Source organism: Taudactylus pleione, unplaced genomic scaffold (genome assembly GCF_031769625.1).
Source record: "Taudactylus pleione unplaced genomic scaffold, aTauple2 ptg000040l, whole genome shotgun sequence".
NCBI classification, from domain to species: domain Eukaryota; kingdom Metazoa; phylum Chordata; class Amphibia; order Anura; family Myobatrachidae; genus Taudactylus; species Taudactylus pleione.
The window spans coordinates 12,780,237-12,803,574 of record NW_028284442.1 but is presented as its reverse complement, the minus strand read 5'-3'; the positions used below and the strand labels follow the sequence as shown (position 1 = coordinate 12,803,574).

Genomic DNA, 23,338 nt, shown 5'->3' with positions numbered 1-23,338 from the left:
TAGTGATGTCAGTGGGCCGGCTTTTGACGGGAGGCGTTCCCGTGGGAACACCCCCGTCAGGGAGGCACGCCCCCGGCACGCCCACCAAAGGGGGCGTGCTGTCAATCAACATTGACAGCACGCCCCCTTTGATCGGACACAACGAGCGAAGGACTTTCCTTCGCTCGTCGCGTCTGGCGCATGCGCACGACGGAGCTCCCTCCGTCGTGCGCATGCTCAGTCCATAACATTGACCCACTTGCGAGCGGACAGCCGCTCGCGAGTGGGTCTGAATCAGGCCCAAAGTCCTGGTGTCCAAGCAAGTGTGCCCAGATCCTGTGCAAAGACAAAAAAAACCCATTCACTGTTAAGCATGAAAAACCATAGTGGCACAGCACAGCAAACAAACAACTTGAGTAAGTTGTAATAATGGTGATGATAATTATTATTTACTAGTAATTATAATTATTACCTTTTTATTGTATGGCAGAAATAATTGATCACTGATAATAACATCTTTATGGCATTACACCATATCAAGCCCTGCTGTTTCTTTTATCGATGCTAAAAAGTAAAGTCGGGTACACACTAGGCGATGTGTGTACCCTGCGACGTCACAATATATTGTGCACACTGCACGATCTGGTGTGCTACCACCCGATATCTTGTTCCCCTGCCGCATCCAGAAGCATGGTGCTGGATCTTCAGATTGGTCTGCACTACAGGCAGATATGAAGATACGATGCACGAGAGTGCGCAATAGTGCATACACCCTGGACGATTCGTCGATCCAATTTGCCTCAAAACGACAAATTGTCCAGTATATTGTCTAGTGTGTGTAGCTTTACTGTATATCAACTATGGGCCATATTCAATTGGAAGCGAAAAGCCGTTTTCCGCGGAAAAGTATCGCCGATCGGGGCTTTTCACGTGGTTGGAACTTATCTCCGTATTCAATTCTAGACGGTTTTCGCTTACGCGGAAAGTCAGTGCAATGTAATAGGCGAAAAAGATTCACTTCTGAATAGCAGGTGAAAAGAAGTGCAACATTTTTATTTTGGGGTGCAAACATGGGACAACCACGCAGAACCTTTGGTACAGCCCCCCAAAGGACAACTGTGTCAAAAAACCTTAGAAAAATCTTAAGAACACCCCAAAAAAGTACTTTCATTTTGGGGGTGAAAAAGTAAAAAGTGGGGGAACAAGTATAAAAATTAGCCAAATAGACTTCTTGGGGTGCTGTAAAGAGGGGCCAAGTGTTTTTGAGATTGCAGGTGCATGTATGAGGGTGGTTTTTCACGTTTTTTAAAAGTTGACTTTAGAGACATAAAAAGATGCTAGCACCCATTTTCAAGTACCCCAAATTTGACTTCCCCTATTCTGACAGCACTTTCTGCCTGTTCTGACTTTGCCGCTTGCCGTTTCCCGCATGGTTTGGAATTGAATACGGCAAATAGTGGGGACGCGCACCATAAGTTTCCGCCTCCAAAACACGCAATGTTTGCGGAAGGTCATGTAGGCTAAAATTTTCCGCGGGCGCGAAACTTATTGAATACTGCCCTATATTTGCTTGTCTCCACTGATTTTCTAGCATTACAATATAAACATCATACATTATATTTGTCATTTATTTTAATAGGAGCAGCAAGAGAGTGCAAAAAAGCATACAGAGGATCTGAAAGTGTTGCATCAGAAGTTAGACCTGCATTCAGATGCCTCCATTAGCAAATTTAAGGAGGCTGCCTTGGTTTGTATTTTTTTATTTCAAATATTTTTTTTACCTGTTGTACTACTTATCCCAGCAAGTTCTATCTTTTAGTAAATAACATTCCCAGCAATCCTGTCCATGTTAAAGCTGGCTACAAACTGTGTAGTTCTTTTGTTCAGTTCAGTAACTGAATATTTTAATCTGTGGATGATTTGGCTACACACTGGTATGGTCAGATTTTGACTCTACCATTCAGGTTAGTCGGATTTGGTTAGATGGTGACCTATTTTTTTATTTACACTACTTTAAATGATAATCACTAGTTTTCATTGCTGATGAAGTATGTTAAATTAGTTATCAGTGCATATTGTAAATATGACCAACAGTGAGGATTATCTTAAATATAGTGTATTTGAAGGTTCGCTCCTACAATGAGCCATTAAAACAGATGTGATGTACTGAGCCAGTGATTATGAATACAGCCCAGTCTCGCACTGGGGAGCAATAAGAGCTGGTTTTGGAGACATTATTTTCTTATTATATTACATCTGGAGTAAGGAACATTTGTGACCATATAAGGGATTAAACCATTGTGGTGGATATCAGGCGAGTGGATCTAGTTAGTTAAATATCCAAGGATTCCTCATTTATTTGAAAATTCTTCTCCATTCTGTGTAATTGGATTACTGACTTTATTTCTCTTGCACATTATTTCCAATATGCTACTGCTACCATGTTCTAATTCTAAATATTTAGCAGTTTTGGACAGAGCAAATTGTTGCCATATTTCTAATGCATGTCAGATACTGATGTTTTATTTGTTTTTTTATTAGGAAGTTCGTGTGTACAGTATTTATTATGCATGTGTTGAATAATAAATATTGTATTCCATAATAGCAATTTATTTTTTATTTGTAATTGGTGTAATACTTTTATAATTCAGATTGCAGCATAGTTTACTTTTTGTTTCTAGTGTGTTGGCTACCTTATCCACAGCAGCTATAATTCATTGGGTTACCAGCACCTATTGGTGTTTCTATTTTTTGTTATATTTAGTAAACTGTTTTGGAGGGTTGGGTTTAGGGAGCGTAGCGGGTTAGGTTTTTTTGGGGAGAGATTAGAGTTAAGCACCCTAGGGAGGAGAGTTGGGCCCTCCACTAGGGTGCGTTAAGGGGGGTTTAGGCACCCCTGGGAGGAGGTTAGGGTTAGGCACTGGGGGGAGGTTAGGGGGAGTTTAGGTTTAGGCACCACTAAGGGAGGGTTAGGGGGGGAGAGGTGTAGGGATAGGGTACTTACCTGCCCTGTCGGGATCTTCTCCCTTCAGGCTGCCGGTGTCAGGATATGAACTTGTTCAGCCGCCGGGACTTCATACCCTTTCCAGCACACTTACCACAGGTTGAAAAACCCTTATGTAAACCATCATATTTGCATTGATTTTATTCCACCTACAGTAATCTGTTTAAGACTTTGGCAAAAGTTCTAGTTATCTACATGAAAAACATCTTAACCAGTTAATTATCTGTACTACTCTGATGATATCCTACTCTTATTGCTACATGGCAGCAGAAGGACATACTGTAATGGGTCTGTATCAGGGCTAGTAGCAAATCAAATAAAGGAGCAAATAAGGAGCAATTTGCTCTTGGCTCAAACCATGTTTCTATGCAAGGAATAAAAATACATTTAATTTATTGCATGCAGGGAAAGTACTGGCTGCTTTTTCATGTAGCGAACACATACTGGGCAGCTTTGTTTTTACACTGAAAATTAGAATTAAGATAAAACATAACCATTACCAGCTTTACATTTCTCTGCACATTTTAAATCTGCCCCACCAACGTGCTCTTGCTAAGGTGCAAATTGCACCTTTCTTTTTGCTGCTTATTTAAATTGCTCATAATTCTGAATCAGACCCAAAGAGAGGGAGAGAGAGAGTTGTGCAGAAGTCCACAACCCTTTTAATATTTAAACAGTTAAGGTAATATTACAGCAAAATACTATACCGTAGGTTCCAATAGTATTTTTTTTTTAATTATTATAACAATGTAACAAACTTTTGCTGCATTATGACATAGGACCTGATGAAGAAACCTACTTTACAAATCCCATCGAGTGAACAGCTAATGCGTTTAGCGGAAATGCAACAGACTGTTGTTGAACAAGACAACTCACTGGCTTCACTTTCCAACAAACTAAAGAATGTCACATCACAACTGGACAGGGAGAAGCAATTACATATGGCAAAAATAAATGAGCTAGAAACCAGCAAAGCCAGGTAGAACTAACTTATTTACCTTTTAATGTTGTTGTTACCTACATTCTATGATCTGTTCTCAATATGTTAATGAGCTCCAGGTATTGTGTATGTTGTTAGGAATTCTATTATATAAATTATTTTATTTTTAGCTATAGGGGTCCTTCAACAGCAAGTCAGGGACTAACATTTATTTAAAGATACAAATTAAAGCCATTGGAGGCATACTTTTCCCTGGTGCCTGGTGGTCCAGGAAACTTCTGATTTCAATACTGAAGATTTGGGGCTAAATGTAATAGCCTGCGAGCCGACGTCACTGCTGGAATACATGAGAGTATGCCTATATTTTTAAAGCATCAAGTATGTAAAAGGATAAACCAGCTTGGTTTATCCTTTATCATGCTTGCTGCTTTAAAAATATAGGCATACTGACATGTATTCCTGAAGCGGCGCCGGCTTGCGGGCTATTACATTAGGGAACCTTTGAGATCGTAAGCTGAATTAGCTTTCATTATTTTCATATAAAAAATTATGTGAATTGAATTTAGATAGATAGGGGAAATTATTTGAACAACACCCTAGACAGTTATGGGTAGTTTCCCTTGCTTTAAGAAAGAGAGTTATTGTTTCTTATACATTCAGTAGACAAATTTACAGTTAATCCGGATATCCACTAACCGATTAAACAGAGCAATTGAACGATAACAACATTATCGATCAATCGCTTGTTAATTGGGCACAAATCGGGCAGCTTAATGTCAAAAATGACCAGCGATGCACACTCCAGCTGGTCCTTTTAGACATCCATCATCGCCCGAACATGCTGGTTAATCTGCCGATAACGACAGATTGGCCATGTTCGGGGATGAGGGAGGGTGCCTGCACTGTAGGCACTGCACAGTGTAGGCACTGCACAGACTGTGAAACGATTGTCGTAATCGTTCAGTCTGCTAATGGAAACATTAGAAATACATCACTGGTGTCCTGACTCTGACCTTCATCAAGATTCTAAAAATCTTTGTCATACTCGGCAGAATATTTGCCTTCTAGCGGTGACTGGCAGTGACCAATGTTTGTTCATGGGTATTAATAATGACCCCTCATGTTCTAGTTTAGGTCACTCATAGGTGAATGCATACCATCGCTTATGGAGGTGACCTATTGCTCAAAAAAGAGATGCAGAAACTTACTGTGACACACTTTACAGACTATGCATGCCTAACCCCGATGACCTATGTGGGCCATATTAGGTTATTTGTGCCCCTAAATATTTGATCACTTTTGGTCAGAGGATTTTTTTTCTATGATCAGCATCAGAAAGTGAAACTATATTTCATACATGGGTGGAACCTTCTCACTTACCTATGTAAAGCAGGTTAGATGTGCTATAGTCAAGGTAGACATTTTTAGAAGGAACATAAACAATAACAACAATAACAAACTGCAATAGATGAAAAACAAAATGCAGAATTAAAAAATAAAATTTAAAATTTGCTGTCCCACCACATAACATACAAAGGATTGCAGTTGAGTGTGGCCCATGTGTTATATTTAAGACTTATGGGCTTTTACTAGAAGTTAATTTCCTATGTACAAGTGTAAATAATTTATTCCTATGTACAATTGTAAATCATTTATCTGTATTTTCTGTTTGGAACTTAGGGGTTTCGCTGCAAAATATTTCCATCCATTAGAGTGGCAGTTGCCACAAGCGGTTTGTCTATATTGCTAGGATTATAATTATCACACCTGCTTCCAAAGCCAGAAGTCCTCACAACATGACATGTATATTGGGGTACTTGAGGGTTGGAGTTGAGAACCACTGATCAGTTATGATAAATACTGACTATTCATAAGCAATATCCAGCAGGAATAGATTCAGCTCCCACTTAATACTAGATACACTTCTCAGAATCCAAGCTTGATAAAAACAACTTTTATATATGGCTATACAACTGAATCAAATTCCTATACCTCAGCTCCGGGATTCTCATGTGAAAAAAAATTATTTACATCTACAGTATTTAGGGATGTTAATTTTCCAGGCATAAAACCGGTTTATTGATGAGGAATTATAGAGGTCATCACCATGTTTGCAAGGTTTTTCACTGTGAGACATTAAATAGACCTCTACAAGCTAAATAATACCAAGTGGCTGATTTGTTAATTACTATTATTGTACTGGGCTTCCATCATGGAAAAGGGAAACTGGTGTCTAAAAAGGTCTGGGCCCAAACACTGTACACCAGGGGTAGCCAGACTTTTGGCCTCTGTGATCTACTTATAAAGCTAAAAACCTTTCGTGATCTAACGAGCCGAAAAAGGAGGTGGGGTATGCAAAAAGGGGGCATGGCCTTGCAGCAAGGGGCGTGGGGTCTGTCCTTACAAAATCACACATAGTGTCCCCAATTCAAATTACGCCACACAGTAGAACAATCTTAAAAATAAAGATATTGGAACAAATGGGGCGCAAGAGAGAGCAGCTTAAAAAATCTCTACCAGATCTTGCCCAAATACAAGAAGGATTAAAGCATTCAATACACAAAGTAGGTAGTGTTCTTAAAAGCGCTCATAAGATAAAAATAATAAATTATACTTATAACAGTCCTTTTAGGCTTGTCGTTCTCTTGAAATGATTCCTCCTCAGGCAATATACAAAACAAAAGAGACAAAAGAGGACATCTGTGTAGAATAGTTCGAAAAGTTCATTGATGTATTCATATAAACAAAGTGTTCATGGGAAGTGATTTCTTTCTATATGGAAAGGTGACTTACCACACTCACATGGAAATGGATATATCTAAGCTCCAAAAGGTATCTTTATATTTTGGGCAAAATATACTAGCTCAACATGCGACCAAACGGTGGGATTAGACATACCCTACTCACATTAACAATGGTAGGGAAAAATACATAAAGGTATCTTTACTGGGACACGCACCCAACTCACTTGGACAAACACAGCATGAAGCACATCAAGGTTTCTTTATATTCCTTATTATGTCTCCAAAATTAACCAGCAGGCAATTTTCAGTATTTATTCAAGTCCACAAAAGATTTAAAAACGTAAATGTAGGCACACAATCCAAAAGGTTCAGGAGAAGCAGAATTTCCACAATATCCTGGCACAGTTGTTAATCACTATAGTACATTGTATATAGAGCCGTCCGGAACAGTCTCCAAAGAAAAATCTATTGATCTTTTTCAAGGTGTAGAAAAAAGATCTTGAAAAAGATCAATAGATCGAAACGCGTTGGTTATGAGAGGACTTTGTGCATCACCAATAAGGATATTTTGGGGGTGGTAAGGAATCGCACTTCCAGTAAGGTACTCGGGTACATCTTGTTTCTTTGGAGACTGTTCCGGACGGCTCTATATACAATGTACTACAGTATATTTTGCCCAAAATATAAAGATACCTTTTGGAGCTTAGATATATCCATTTCCATGTGAGTGTGGTACGTCACCTTTCCATATAGAAAGAAATCACTTCCCATGAACACTTTGTTTATATGAAAACATCAATGAACTTTTCGAACTATTCTACACAGATGTCCTCTTTTGTCTCTTTTGTTTTGTATATTGCCTGAGGAGGAATCATTTCAAGAGAACGACAAGCCTAAAAGGACTGTTATGAGTATAATTTATTATTTTTATCTTATGAGCGCTTTTAAGAACACTACCTACTTTGTCTAGTAGAACAATCTTATTCACATTACACCGCACATAGTGCCCCTGATTCACATCACACCACATAGTAGTGTCCCTTATACACTTTACGACACACAGTAGTGCCCCTTATACACATAATGCCCACAGTAGTTCCCCTTTTGCAATGCCCACAATAGTAATGCCCCCAGTAGTAGTTCCCCTTATGTCATGCCTCAGTTTTAGTGCCTCTTATGCAGTTTCTCCAGTGCCCATTATGCAGTGCACCTAGTAGTGGTGCCCCTTATGTTGTGCCCCAGTTTTAGTGCTTTTTATGCAGTTTCTCCAGTGCCCCTTATGCAGTGCACCTAGCCCCTTACGCATAGACACACACAGCAGTATACTTACTGGAATCCCCGCTCCTGCGCCCGATGTCATCAGCGCTCCTCGCGCTGAGCACTGTGACGTCTCTCCCTTCACCCACTGAGGGAGCCGGAAGGTGGAGCTCTGGTGTGAGCTCCAGCCTCAGGGTGCCGCTTTAGGGAAGGAGCTGCCGTGTAACAAAATCTCAGCAGGCGCCCAGCTAATGGAGTAGGCAGCGGCGCCTCTCCAGCCTGGCACCTCCCTGCGGCGCATGGCCGGTTAAGCACATTGCGCCGGTCCTGGGTGCAGCAGCCAATTAGGATCTGCCTGACTCTTTTTGGCTGCTGCTGGCTGCTCCCAGACGTCCACATCGATCGACTGTTTGCATGTTTGCGGTCGACCAGTCGATCGCGATCGACGTTTTGGCCACCCCTGCTCTTATATAGAATATGAACAGTAATAGTCAATGGTCCCCTTCTATTACGAATTATTTGGATAATAGCAAAGCTGTTTAAACCAGTTTGAATCTCAATATCTGCTTCTATAGCTCTAGGGACAAGTCTGGACTAATCAATATGGTAAAAATCTCACTTGTGCAGGACTTTTATCTCTCGCTAGGAGATTGTCACAGTCAAGCCGTAACTAGACTTTTTGGTGCCCTGTGCCAGAAAGAGCATTGGCGCCCCCCTATTGTTCGAATAGTGACATAAGACACGCACCCAAAAAACGGCCATGGCCTCATGGGGAAGGGCCAGGGAAGAGATGGGGGAGGCCAGGAGATGCTAGGGATAAAAGAAGAAGAAGCTACAAGTGAGGATGAAAATAAACAGAAAATTGACAGGCCCAAACAGCGCCCCCTGTCCCATGGCACATGTCGCACCACCCTAGTTACGGCCCTGGTCACAGTATGGTATCTATGATATAAATTCAGCATCTCTGTGATAAATATCTGCTGGAGGACCTGTAGAGAGCATGTAATTTCGCTCTACTGTGCTGACGCTGGAGAGGAGCTCTCTGTACATGTGTAACCAGCTCATGCCCAGAGGAGCCCGCCCTTGCACGATATGCTCCTGTGTGCACTTCTGGGTATTACGAGTAAAAATAAGCATTGTTTCATTCCAGCAATGTCCCACGGTGACGTATCTGGCAAAGCTCATATGGGACCTCTTGTTAATTGAATCTCCTCCTAAGAGTAATACATCAGGTTTTATTGTAGGAATGTATGATACAATTACTTAAATTGTTTAATTTAAGATTCTGTATACACATTTATACTAAGAAAATACATGGATGGTTATGAAGTACTTGTGTATGTGTCTTCACTAGCACTTTTATAAATCCCCTGTTACACTTATAACATTTTTGTTTATTATTCTCTGGTTGATATAACAGTTGTACAGGCTTGTTCTTAAGAAACCCTTTGTCCGTTATCCAGCTAAACTGCTGCATATGTCCCAATTGTTTATGTGAACAAGTCCTGTGAGAGCATCTTTTATAGGTCAGTATAAATTAGAAAAATAGAAATCCCTGACCTAATTTTATGTGTGTTACTGTGCTCTATGCTTTGTGGGGCTTTTCCCACAAGGGACAGAATGAGCACACCATGTTCTTTTCATTTTGTAAGATGCATTTTTCTTCTCTTCAGAGCGCCTTGTAGCATTCCATTGTCATTTCCTGCTATTCCAGGACGTCGACTTTTAAAGTGGACAAAGCTTGAACAATTTGTAGCCAATCAGATCATCTGACTGTTCACAGCAGTGCAAAGTATTTAATTCAATGGGTCTGCTGGCAATTAGGTTAATTAGGGCAGTGTAATGATGTGAGGAGGTATAAAGGAATCACAGACTATTGGATAGTGGAATAAACATTATCCCTTTACAGCCCAGAGTAGTGATGTAAGGCTCTTGATTAAAAACTGTGCTGCTTACCTCTGTTTAAGGCCAAGGGGTGGCACCATGCCTGGAACAGTACTTTGCTGCCTTCCTTAAGGCCGGTAAACTGTAGACGATGTCTTGTGTGTACCAACCTCGTAAGCGAAGGAACCTGGCGGGGTACTGACATCAGCAAGTACATACACTCTTACCGATGCTAGCAGCGACGGCGGGGGACATGCTGCTGCATACGACAGCATGAAGTATGGCCCTCGCTAACTGACAGGCAAAGTCGTTGACGACAAGTGGGAGTGCACATCGTCAGCGTCATAGCGTGTACACACTAGACGATGTGCCCGATATGTCATCTGATCTGCCTGGATCGGATGACATAGTCTAGTGTGTACCCGGCTTAAGGCTCTCCTCTTCCTGTGGTCATCCTCCTCTTCCATGGCATCACATGTTCTGTGGATGGCTGTCTGCAGGACTGGCCTAGAGCGCATTAGTGCCCTGCTACTGCACTTCTCTCTAGAATATTATCAATAGCACTGAAATTGCTGCCCTAGGCTATGTTCTGTTCACTTATATATTGCAGAAAACAATAGTAGACAAATTTTTATTTCAGAGAGTTATGTGTTTGGCTCTAGAATGCATTAAATAAAAATCAAGCATATTATCTGTTCTATGGAAAGATCCTTACATACATCCTATATGGTCTTTTCCTACTGACCAACTCTGTTCTACATATACAATGGTGCAGTATATACATTATATTTCCTCTGCTAATTTCTTAGGATGGCTAAAACAAAAAGCAGGCAGCAGATTTTGTGAAATGGATATAGCGTACTAGGGGAGTATGGAGAAAGTTGTTTTATAGTGGTTTTGAAATTTGGTATTAGGATATGTTTTGGGTTAGCAATTTTATTTAATTTATTTTCTTATTAAACCTAGGCTTGAAGAAAATTATATTGTGGAAGTAAAACAACATAAGAGTGAAGCCGAAGAGCTAAGAAATCGCCTCTCTGAGATGGAAAAGGAAGTTCATTACCTTAACACCGAACTAGAGTCTCAGAAAGAGGCAAATTCCAGAGCTCCAACTGCAACTATGAAGAATCTAGTAGAACGTCTAAAAAATCAAGTAATCCACAAGGAAAAGCAGCAGAAGGTATTTCACCTAACATGATGAAAACTGATTTTCTCTTGGTACAAAGGAAAATACTAGAGAAATCATTATAAAAAAAAAAAAGTCTTAGGGCCTGATTCAGACCCACTCGCAAGCGGCTGTCCGCTCGCAAGTGGGTCGATGTTCTGCACTGAGCATGTGATGTCAGTGGGAGTGATTTTGGCTCTGATAGAGACAAAATCACTCCGGGCCTTGCGGTTGAAAACCTCAACTGCAGGCTCCGGCTCGCAGTTTCGATGGTCGCGATGGTCAAGACCATCGCGGCCATTAAACTGCATGCTCGTATAGGCTGTGGGTGGTGACCCACAGCTATACGAGCGTCCAGGAGGACGCTCCATAGTTATGGAGGACGGCCCTCATTCAGAGCGTGCGCTCTGCTCAGAGCGTACGGCTCTGAATGAGGGCCTTAGTCTTTCACAATATAGTTAGTGTTGTTAAAGCTGAACTAGAGAGAAAATAAAAATGTGTTGATCCTGTAATAATGGAAAGTATAGATATCAGACCACCTGTATATATTTCAAAGGCCATACGCAAAGCCCTCTAATCTTCAGAAGGGCCACACATTACCCTTAATTTCAAGAATTAAAAACGGCCCCAGAATAATCATGGCACACCCACATTCATCCCAAAATGTACCTTGCTTTCTTCAAATTGTTACTACATGCCGCTCTACTCTCCCTCCACAGCACTCACACCTAGAAAATTATGTTCTGAGATTTCAGATGTTCTACAAAACTCCCCCACATGACTTCCTCAGGCCTACCCACAAGCCACCCAAACCTCTGCACATACCCCCTAAATGCCACTCAGGCCTTACCTTACAGCAGCGGCTGTGGGAGCCGCAGCGGAGGAGGTGGTGCGCTAACCGGCGGCATCGCCCATAGCACTCCGATCTCATCAGAGGCCACCTGGGCCCGGGGACAGTGCGCACCCGCACCCTGGTAGAGGGCGCAGGGGGTCAGCGCTGTACAATATGGTGGCGCCATTTTGTTGGGCTATCTGAGAGGCTGCTTCTGTGGGGAGAGCGCCAGATACAGGCCACCCGTTTCCAGGGCATACCAAGTGTTTTCTCCGGAGGGGGGAGTAACACTTGGCAGGCGCAGGCTGTCGATGTCACGCATAGCGGGTGGCGGAACCTATCAACACTGGCTCCACGGCAGCAGTTGGACAATTCCTCACTGCGTAGGAAGCTGCTCGGCTCTGAAGAAGCCATCGCTTCTGCCTCTGTGGAAGGACAGGGACCAAGCTTCTCTCCTCTGCTGGGGATTTGTCTATTGTTATTGCCTGTCTGGGAGTTTGGCAGTGCTCAGTGACCTGCTTTATTTTATTTATTTCTGTTGCGTTCTGGCTACCTACGTCGGCAGGTTAGTGAAACCGCGTGGCAGATATGACGACAAATCAAAGCCCGTCAAGGTCTAAACCCCTACTATGGCAATTTTTACGTGTGCCCAGTGTCATGTGAAATTACCATGTGGACAGCTAGACTCCGGTGTGCTGTACGTGGACTGTCAGATGTGGCCTAGTTGCGCGCAGGTGTCAGGTGGTGCCGCTTCCGCTTTCGGCATGGGCTCAGATTATGGGACTGTCACTCTCTGACTTGATGAAGCTCATGGTGCTTTAGCAGGAAGAACAGGCTCACGTGGCCTGTCCCTATCGTGCAGTTACCGCTGGCAGCCGTTGGGGTCCCCCACCCAGGCCCGATCCACTTTGGCTTAGTACCATGGAGTGCACAATGGCGGGATTCAAGAAGGTTTACTCTTATATGGAACGGTTCTTTGAGGATGCTAAGCTCCGCACGGCTCATAAGCGTCTTCCTACCTCCAGGGTTCAGGTTCCGAAGGGGGAACTTCCAGAGGAGGAGGTTTTCCCCGAGGAGGAGGATCCAGAGCCCCTTTTGGGTCAAGGTGTGGAGGACCTCATTACTGCGGTGAGGCAGTCTTTGGACTGCCTGCACTTGGATACCCAAGCAGCAGCGGTGGGACCGTTCAAGTGTAGGCATAAGAGGATTGTTTGTTTCCCAGCTTCCTCTGACCTCTTGGATCACGTCGAGGAGGCATGGATGGCGCCAGATAAGACGTTCTCCATCCCTCGCAAGTTTGTGGCCCTTTACCCGCTCCCACCAGTACAGGTTGCCAAGTGGGAAAGCCTCCCTAGGTTGATGCGGCAATGGCACGTTTGGCCAAGCACACTGCACTTCCAGTACAGAGTTCGTCATCCTTCAAGGATCCGCTGGATAAAAAAATTGGAAGGCTGCCTTTGGTCCATTTTTATTGGCTCAGGGGACGTTATTTGCCCTTTGCTGGCCTCCGCATTGGTCGCTCAGGCCATGGAGACATGGGCCTACAGACTGGTTCAGGGTGACTTGTTCAGAGATGCTTTACTGGATTTGGCTGAACAGCTTCATGGGGCAGCTGAATATGTGTGCGAGGCCATCCAGGACGGTGCTCAGGTGTCCTCCAGGGTTTTGGCTACAGCCGTCTCAGCTTGGAGGGCACTCTGGCTCCACTCCTGGGAGGCCGATGCTGAATCCAAGCGTTCTTTAGAATCTCTCCCTTTTTGTAGGAGTGTTCTGTTTGGCTCTGAGTTGGATATCATCATTGCCCAAGCCACCAGAGGGAAAAGCACTTTCCTGGCCGTAGTGGCCCAAAAACAGCGGGGTCCACTGTTCCAACCTTTTCGCTCCTCCTTTTGAGTGGGAGCATCAATTAGAGGTCAGGCTGCCCAGGGACAGTTTTTCCCCAGCAGGGTTTCTGGTGCCTACAGGCACTCGGAAGCCAAGGCTCCTGAGAAGCCTAAGCCTAGACCTGACTGGTCTCTGCCCACCCAGTCCGATCAGGGGTAGGACTTCAATTTAGGGACTGGTTGGTGGCATCGGCGGCCGATGCCTGGGTGAGGGGCATCATCTCCCGAGGCATCGACCTCCTGGATCTGCCACCAAAAACGTCCCCTTCCTCGAGACACAGAGAAGAGGATGGCCTTGGACCAGGCTATTAGTTCTCTGCTTTTGGAAAGCGTTATTATTCTGGTTCCGACGGGGATTTTACTCCAACCTCTTCCTTGTTCGGAAGCCCAATGACACCTATCGCCCAATCTTGAATCTACGGGCCTTGAACACCAGACTGCGGGTGGACTGTTATCGCATGGAATCTCTCCGATCATTGATCCAGGGAATGTTGAGCAACACATTTTTGGCCTGCTCGACATCAAGGACGCATACCTCCACATTCCTATTTGATAGGATCACCACTCTCTACTCAGGTTCACAGTTGGCCAGGCACACTATCAGTTCCAGGCCCTGCCATTCAGCTTGGCAACAGCCCCACGCGTCTTCACAAAGATCATGGCGGCTATGGCGAGCCTGCTGCACGCGGACGGGAGAACAGTCGTTCCCTATTTGGATGATCTGCTAGTGAAAGCAGATTCGGTTTCCTAGTTGCAGGTCCATCTGGACCGCACAGTGCAGGTGCTTCAGGATCATGACTGGATCCTGAACTTCGAGAAGTCTCACCTGATGCCTTGTCAGCGCCTGATGTTTCTGGGAGTGATCTTCAATACATCTCTCCAAAGTGTCTTCCTGCCCGAGTCCAAAGCCCGGGCCCTCAGTATTTGGTCACGATGGTACTGTTGGTGCCTCTCCTGTCCATCTGGCTGTGCATGAAGTTGTTGGGTACGATGGTCTCCACCTTCTAAACCATCCAGAACGCCCGCTACCACTCACGAGACTTCCAGTGGAAGATTCTCAGCAGTTGGTCGGGTTGCATGGAGGACCTCTCCGCTCAGTTTCTGGTTCTGTCAGACCGCACTCTGCAATCCCTACGATGGTGTCATGCTCAGGCTATGCTGACCCTCTGCCGAGGTATTGGAAGACGTGGACACAGGTTGGGGAAGGAACAGGAGGCGAGGTGCCTGGATGAATGACTTCCTCATACACTAGTACTGGATGTTGGCTAGACCTGACCAAAGGCGAGGAATCTAACCTACTGAGAGGTGTTCACCTGTTACCACTCCAAGCGGAATTTGGGCTTAAGCTGCAGCCAGCAAGTAGGTTGCGGCCCTTTGGTCAGGTATCCGGCACAAGTGGGAAATGGAAGAACACTTATCACAGGGAAAGCAAAGGAAACAGATACTGGAAGTTTGTACTGTGGTAATGTAATGAGTACACACTGTGTTAATCCAGATGTAAGGCTGACACAGGAGAATGACACTAGGAGATTGTACTAGGATGACGCACTCAGTACATACGCTGTGACTTCAGACACAGAACTGGCACAGGAGAATGGTATGATGAGATGGTACTTGGATAACGTACTAAGGGCCTGATTCAACAAGCAACGCAAATGAGAGAATGCCCGGTGCGAGCAGATGTTTGCGATCTGCGTATGCATTGCAATGCGCATACACGAACAGGTACGGTAAGGGCTCTCTCAGAGTACGCAGGGAGCCCGCAGAGACCTTGGATGTTGATTAACAGGAAGTGCCAATTGTGGGTGGTGACAGGGGGGTGGTCGTCCGAACGCAGGCGTGCCTGTGCGTTCGCATGCAGTTACAGGGACTTCCCAGAACCTGGACGATCTAGCTCTGTTGGACGTCGTCCGGGCCCTGCGGATCTACTTGGACAGGACTTCACTCCATTGGACGGATTCCCTACTGGTTCTCTATGATGCTCAGAAACATGGCTGGCCAGCTACGAAGCAGACCATTACACGTTGGATCCGCTCAGTCATATACTGATGTTGGGCGGCCGGCACCTGCCAGGGCTCATTATATTCGGGTAGTGGCAACCTCCTGGACGTCGCGTCACAGGGCCTCAACTGAACAAGCCTGCCGCGCAGCTACCTGGATCTCTGTCCACACGTTCACGCTTTCTTTTTTACAAGTTTCATGTTTTCTCCTGGGGGCGGCATTTGAACGTCCCATGGTCCAGTGTCCCCCAGCCTTGATGAAAGAGAAAATGGGATTTGTGGTTACTTACTGTTGAATCCTTTTCTATGAATCAGGCTGGGGGACACTGCATTCCCTCCCTCGTGCTCAGTCGTGTTGCATTGTATTTTTGACAACGTTGGTCCCTGCGGAACCGTTAATTTGTTTTATTGTTATAACAGTTTCACAGAGTTGCTGCTTCTCCTTACCAGGCACTTTTGAAGTTGTACTGGAGTCATGGGGTTGCAGAGTGGAGGAGCTTGGGTTAATATTAGAGTTAGTTAAGTGCCAGCTCCTTGCAGTCCCATCTACAACCCCATGATCCAGTTTCCCTTCAACCTGAGTCAAAGAAAAGGATTCAACGGTAAGTACCCAAAATCCCCTTTTTATCAACACAAGAACAGCTTAAAACACACAATAGCTCTGAACTCCCCTGTATTCTTCATATATCTCTCCATTTAATAATTTCCAGCGGGTTCCATTCTGGAATCACACACATATTTTATTGTAAGCGCATGAATTACTAATGATTTAGCAGATCCCTGTCTCCAGGATTAAGGACACTAGTTTTCTATACATCTGTTTATTTTGGCATTTGATTTTTTCTTTTTACACTATTTCACTAATAGTATTGAATATACTATACTATGTATTTCTAATATTTTATTTGACATGCTATCCAGCTCAGAATACATACAGAGCTGCAATATTCAAGAGTCTACAAAGTATCTTAATGTAACACTATCTATAATACATATGTCTATTTGGATTCCTATAGACATTTTTATTTTGACCATACAGTGCCAAGTATTATACTATGAAGAATTTTGGGATGTCTTGAATGGACGTGGCCTACATGGAGTTCACTCTGGAGATCCAGTTTGTGACAACTACTATATTTAAATAAGATCATCCAAAAAGAAAACCAACCACCACTTGTATTTGACAGACCTAAGGGGCCACAAGTGACAGACCATTATTTTCAATTTAAGAAATAAATTATGTACAAGGTCTGCCTATGAGCCCTTTGATGTTAATCTTCCAAGAGCAAGCATGGAATACTCCTAATAAGTGTCTAATCCTGTCTGAGAGGCTCTAAGAGCACATAAGTTATGATCCAGATTCAGTTTCACAATGAACTTATCAGAACTGTTTACAGGCCAGAGATATATATTGTGTTGTCCAGCTGACCTGCCCGAATTCATAGCCCTGGAGTTGTCTGCAGCCTGTGAGTACATATCCCATTCACCATTGCTGCAATCATTGGCAAGCTGCACTCAAGTAATAAAAAGCAGCATACCCTATAACTTCAGCACGATCATGTGCAGATACAAATATCTATGATTGCTTGTAATTGAATTCCCTTGAGAAAGTTTATTTAATGTTCTAGTGTTATCCATGAGAAGCAGATATTGTCATTGAAGTAAGACACTGAACTGGGGTCAGTTAGGTTAACTGATCTGTGAGTTAGCAGATGTTTTTTCTCATCCATCCCTATGCTGGTATATTTTATTCCTATATACTTTACAGCTTTAGTGGAATTAATCAAATGTTTACTGGGGTTACTTATATCTTTAATGTTTTTGCTTCTAGTCTGTGGTAGCTGTCAGTTCTAAATTTGGGATTTGTAATTGCATTTAGTGTTTTAAAATGTCTGGATACAGGACTATAGAAGTGGTAAGCTATTGACCCTCACTGCTGTATCCATATACTATGGGTCCATGCTTTAATGAACTACTGTACATCGATAACTATTGTCAACACTGTGTACTATGTTGAAGTAATTTGTTTACTCCCTTTCACACCCATCTATCTTTGTTACCTTTCCCAGGTCAGATTCCTAATACTACATTGTATGCTAATGTATACTGGTTTTGTAATGCATGTTTCACAGTATATTTTGATTTCATATCTTGTGGTCTAGGGTAACATTTAAATAAATTAAGTACAGGTTGAGTCTCCCATATCCAAATATTCCGAAATACAGAATATTTTTAGTATGACTGAGATAATGAAACCTTTGCTTTTTGATGGTTCAATGTACAAAAACTTTGTTTAAACTTTAAGGTGCAAAATTATTAAAAATATTGTATAAAATGACCTTCAGGCTGTGTGTATAAGGTGTTTATGAAACATGCATCAAATTCACTTATGTACACAAAGTTTGTTTGAGCCACAAAATTATTGAAAATACTGTATAAAATTACCTGCAAGCTGTGTATAAGGAAAATATATATAACATAAATGTATTTTGTGTTTATATTTGGGTCCCATTCCCAAGATATTTCACTATGGTATGCAAATACTCCAAAATACAGAATATTCCACTATCCAAAATACACCTGGTCCCAAGCATTTTGGATATGGGAGACTCAACCTGTATTCTGTCTGTGTGAGCAACTTGTAAAATATATGCTGAAACTGTAGTAAGCATGTTGACTACCCTGGTAAATAGGTTGTTTGTTATGTACTGTTGAATTTTAAAAAAATTATTATTGTACAGAAGTCCATATTATCTATTTATTTTCTGTTAAAGGGTGAACTCAACTTTTGTGTTGGGACCATTCATTCAGTGTCCGATGTCTTTAATTACATACACGCAATTCAACAGCCGGAAGAAGTATCAATCCTCTATACAGAGTTCATTGCTACTCGACATGCCATAATCCAGTAGACAATAGAGATGTGTATGTAATATGTAAAACGCTAGAAAGTTTATATACCTTAGGCATAGGATAAATCCAAAAACAGAGATGGTTATGGGATTCAGATGTTGTTGTTGTACTACTTTTAAATCTGATTTATTTTAATATGTTGCACACCTGGGCACAGAACAAAAGGTATTGGCCTTGCCTTTTGAAGGTCAGTCACTATAGAAGAACTAATGACAAATTCAACTGGAGAAGATGTTTTGCCTGTAAAACACGGGTTTAAACGCACAGTATCCATGATAAGTTCACGTACCTGTGCGTTAACTGGCAATTATCACCCAATAACAGCACAGTTAATGGTGAGTTATTTTCTGGTCTCAGGAGACCTGAAAAGAAATCCTGTATAAGCGGAGCTAATTGTATGCGGACCTGCGATCAGTTGGCGCCCATTCAGGTAACGGGACTAATTGAATCCCTATAGGTTGGTTTTAAATCTAAATGAAAGTGATGTGGTACCGTAGGTTCTAGCTGTTTCTACGGAACTATATTAAAACTTTTCACTTGTGGAGGTACTGCAATATTGTATTTTATGTTCTTAGGGCTATTTAAATCAATACAAAAAATCCTTTTTGACATGTGGACTGTTTTCTTGAATGTATTTTATTATTTTCCAGGCTTTAAGTAAAGCTCTTCTGGCTCTGAGGGCTGAAATGACAGCTCATGCTGAACAGCAGATTATTTCTGTGGCTGCACAAAAGGAGGAAAATTTAAACATTCAGCAGATCGTTGACAGACAGACCAAAGATTTAAAGGTGAGGATGGTCCCCTTTTTTTTGCATATATTATACTTTGAGTGGGCAAGCATCCAAGCGATTTGTTTTTGTTTTGTTTCTGTACTTTTTTTAGACAACGCTTTTCCAAATCATCTAATTGAAATGTCTATCCAACATATCTGATGGCTGGTACACACTAGACCAACCGGTGCCCGATATGTCAGCCCCCTGATGCATCTTGCTGCATGGGGTCGTCGGCTGCATCGTCAGGTTGAGCTGCTTGTAGGGAAGACCTGACGACCAAACGGGAGCATGCAACATCCGAAATAGTGGGTACACACTAGACGATTTTGAACGATTTGTTGTTCCGATCCGTTGGAATCGGCTAAATCGTGAAAAAAATTGTCTGTGTACCCAGCTTTAGGGGATCGACGTTGGTTTGCAGTAAAAATAAAAAACAGCATTTACTATGCATCGGTTTGACTGTAATTTAAAAGCCGTCGATAACCGTCGGATTTCTTCCCCATATTTTGCAGCAGATCCAGCTGCAAACCCGCCTTCAATCAGCTCAAGTTGAAGCACTGCACAGACCACTATGATCTTTGCAAGCTTGATTTGCTGAAGATATGTTGAAATAGTTAAAAACAGGAAAACAAACTGTGGGGTCCCCCCAAAATTCAAAATCAGCACTGGATCTCTGAGCCTAGGCTGGTATTGTAGTTGCACTGCACAGCATATCAGGCTTGTTTCACTGATGGAATCGGTTGTATACTTTGCACTGGTGGAGGGTTGCTGATTGGTTTAGAAACTTGATGTACATATTCTGGTGTGCTTAGCCGTGAATCTTAGGATCCAAGCTTTGAGCCAAGTACATTGATGGTTCTTTTTTATATCGGGTTAGTCTGCAGCCTCCAATATCTTTGCTTCAGGTATGGATTCTGCAGTTTCCTTCTCTGCAGCAAGCTCCTCTATAATTGCCTCTCAGTGGTTTTTCTCCATATCTTTTTCTGCCTACAGATGTGTTTTCTCTCCTTCCTAAAGTGATTTCTCTATTTTTAATTGCATTTCTTGCTCTGCAAAATTGGCCTGTACTTTTGTGGCTTCAGCGTATGTACGGGCATTGATGGCTGCATTACTGACAGATGAGGATTTTGAGGAACTACAGGTTTGGGACCTTTGCTTTATATGAGGATATTGTTTTCTGTGACATGTTGCTGAGCTATTTGCTTGATGCAGGTAACTGCGCTGACAGTTTAGTGAGTCTCTAAGAAGTCAGGGTCTTGGTACTGTTGAGAAAGTGCTTGACAGACGTGCAGGTGGCTGCACTAACAGTGTGACCAGTTTCTGTGAAGTCAAATAACAGTACTCCTATTGCTGAGCAGCCACTATTGTAGACAGTGTAGAAACTGCATGTTGTCATAGGAAGATCGCTAAGCTGGAAGTGTGGTAGATCTGTGAGTCCTCACTCGCTGACAGATGATGATTTACTTTTCAGTCCTAAACTTCCCTATGGCCTGAGGTATAAGTTGACAGACAGCGTAACCACTATTACTTTTCAATAAATCCGATCTAGGTGTGAAAATATGGAGAATAGTGTTTATTGCAGTAATAGAAGGTATTGGTAAAACTGTAATATAAACAAATAATGGGATGGAGTTACAATATGCACTTAACATAATGTAAACATAAAAACATACAACAGGTACAGTATGAGGTATGACAGTGTATGTAAGCAACATGAAATACATACTGTACATGAAAAACTGCACAGTGATATAATGTACTGGCTATTAATATACAAACATGACTAATTTCTGATCTGTCAGTAGATCCAATGATAGCAATGTAAGTCGGAATTTGTACCACCGGTAGTGGTACAAAGGGGTGGATGTAGTTGTCTGGCTCTTAAGGTGACCATGAGGATTCTAAAATGGAAGACCTGCACTATCATCTACCCAGGGTGCATTGGGAAGCTTCATTGGAAGTCTGTAAGGTTCAGATTAGCCTGATATCAGACTGAGCACTAGGCGGAGCTTACACAGAACACTTGCATAAAAACAGACATAAATGAGACTGAAGGCATGACCGCTAAACTGTTTTATAAGAGATGGTTCACTTTTGAAACTAAAGCTTGCATATAAAGACACTAACTAAACAAGAAATACAAATTAGTAAGTACCATAAAGGTCATCTTGAATAATTTACAATGTAAAATAAAAAAAATACAATTTTGTTAAGAGAACATTTTGTAGTAACTTATGTGGTCTAATATTAGGCTGCTATTGTATAAGGTGCAGTTTTTTTATTTTATTTTTTTTCTTTCCCTTCTGTCTCTGTTGATGGGGTAAAAACAGTCTTGGTGACTACTATGGATTTTGAAGGATAGCTTTAGAACTCTGTGGTTCTACTAATTGGGAGAAACAGGACCTTTAGTAATCAGGTATTAGAGTTTCCACTCAGATTAACTTTTTAATGTCCATATCTTCTGTTTAGTATGTTAACTAAATATTTATTTTATTTATTTAATAGGCAATCAGCATCTTATTTTATGAAGTCACAATGATCAGAAATAATAATCATTGTAATTAATTTTGAGGTCTTGGCACATTATATTACCTGCTTGTTTACAAATGAATTGGCAGTTATGTAATCATACTACATTGCATTTAGATATTATTTTGCCACTTGACACCATATTGATCTTTAAATCGATAAGGTAGCCAGGGGTGAGCATTTCAGTAACCTATGTTGTCTGGCTTGTTTTATTGATATTCCTTTCATGGATACAAGACTTAAATAATTCATTTGAAGCAAATTCTCTCATTAAGCAACTCCTTGCAAATGATGTCCCATGGTGCTTGGGTTGGTTGCAAATGAAAATTGTTACATTATCCTTTCTTAACTTAAAAGCTGATTACAGAGTTTTAATCCAAAACCTAATTCCTTTGTGGTATTTTAAGTAGACAAATTTAATTGTGAAGAGACATGATATTATCGTTACAGGCACGAATTGAAGATTTAAATGAGCAACAACTAAAGCTAAAAGAGGCCCTGAAAAATGGCAAGACTAGAGAGAATAACCTCACAGAAGACCTTGGAAATCTAAACCAGGAGCTGCGAGCCAAACAAAAAACCCTGAATAAACTACAAAAGGAAAAAGATGAAGTAGATAAGGAAAATGAGGAATTGAAAAAAAGGCTAAAACGGCTGACAAGCAGCATACAGGTAATGGAAAATTGCTTCACTATATTTTTTTATTCCAGGAGAAATACAGTTTAGAACTACCTCCTAGACAGATAATCATGTAGTGTCTTCTTATTTTCATACATGACTAGCTTATGCGTTGTCACTGAAAGGTAGTCATGATATGTTTTCCAAGGGTGTAGTAGGTATTACCGCCGGACGCATGGCTGGCGGTTCAAATCCCGACAGCGGCAGCCCGGCAAGGGTGAAAATCCTGATCCTCCCTAAGGTAAGTATCGCTATCCTAACCCTCCCTTAGGGGTGCCTAACCCTAACTCCCCGTGCTCCGCTGCCTAAACCTAAATCCCCCGGGGTGGTGCCTAACCCTAACCCCCCATGCTCCGCTACCTAAACCTAAATCCCCCGGGGGGGTGCCTAACCCTAACCTCCCCCCGGGGGTGCCTAACCCTAACTCCCCCTTCCCCTAGCCTGAACCTAAGTACCCCCGGGAGCGCTAAACCTAACCCTCCCCTCCCCTTCGCAGCTGCCGCCGCCCGGCTTTCCTTCATTCGGTACGCCGGGTGTCAGTCTTCCGGCGTCTGGTTAATGACAGGCGCCAAGTTTTTGACGCCTGTCATTAGTGCCACGCCGGGATTAGAAAGTCTGGAAGCCGGCGGTCGACATTTAAACCGTCGGCTTCCAAACTACATCCCGTTTTCCAATAGATATGCCACTTTCTCTGATGTATAAATATGCAATAAGGCAATGTGCACACGTGAGATTTAAAAAATATTGCAGAATCTAG

At 42.4% G+C, this 23,338-nt stretch overlaps 1 protein-coding gene across 1 annotated transcript in view; it reads left to right on the top strand.

Annotated features, from left to right (window-relative positions):
• The window catches only part of CEP290 (centrosomal protein 290), a 186,737-nt gene that overhangs the window by 125,704 nt on the left and 37,695 nt on the right, over nt 1–23,338 (top strand). The window contains exons 35-39 of the mRNA XM_088454395.1: nt 1,619–1,726; nt 3,763–3,962; nt 10,775–10,988; nt 19,252–19,389; nt 22,354–22,575. Coding sequence (XP_088310521.1) covers nt 1,619–1,726; nt 3,763–3,962; nt 10,775–10,988; nt 19,252–19,389; nt 22,354–22,575 — 882 coding nt within the window. The remainder of the gene's footprint in view (nt 1–1,618; nt 1,727–3,762; nt 3,963–10,774; nt 10,989–19,251; nt 19,390–22,353; nt 22,576–23,338) is intronic.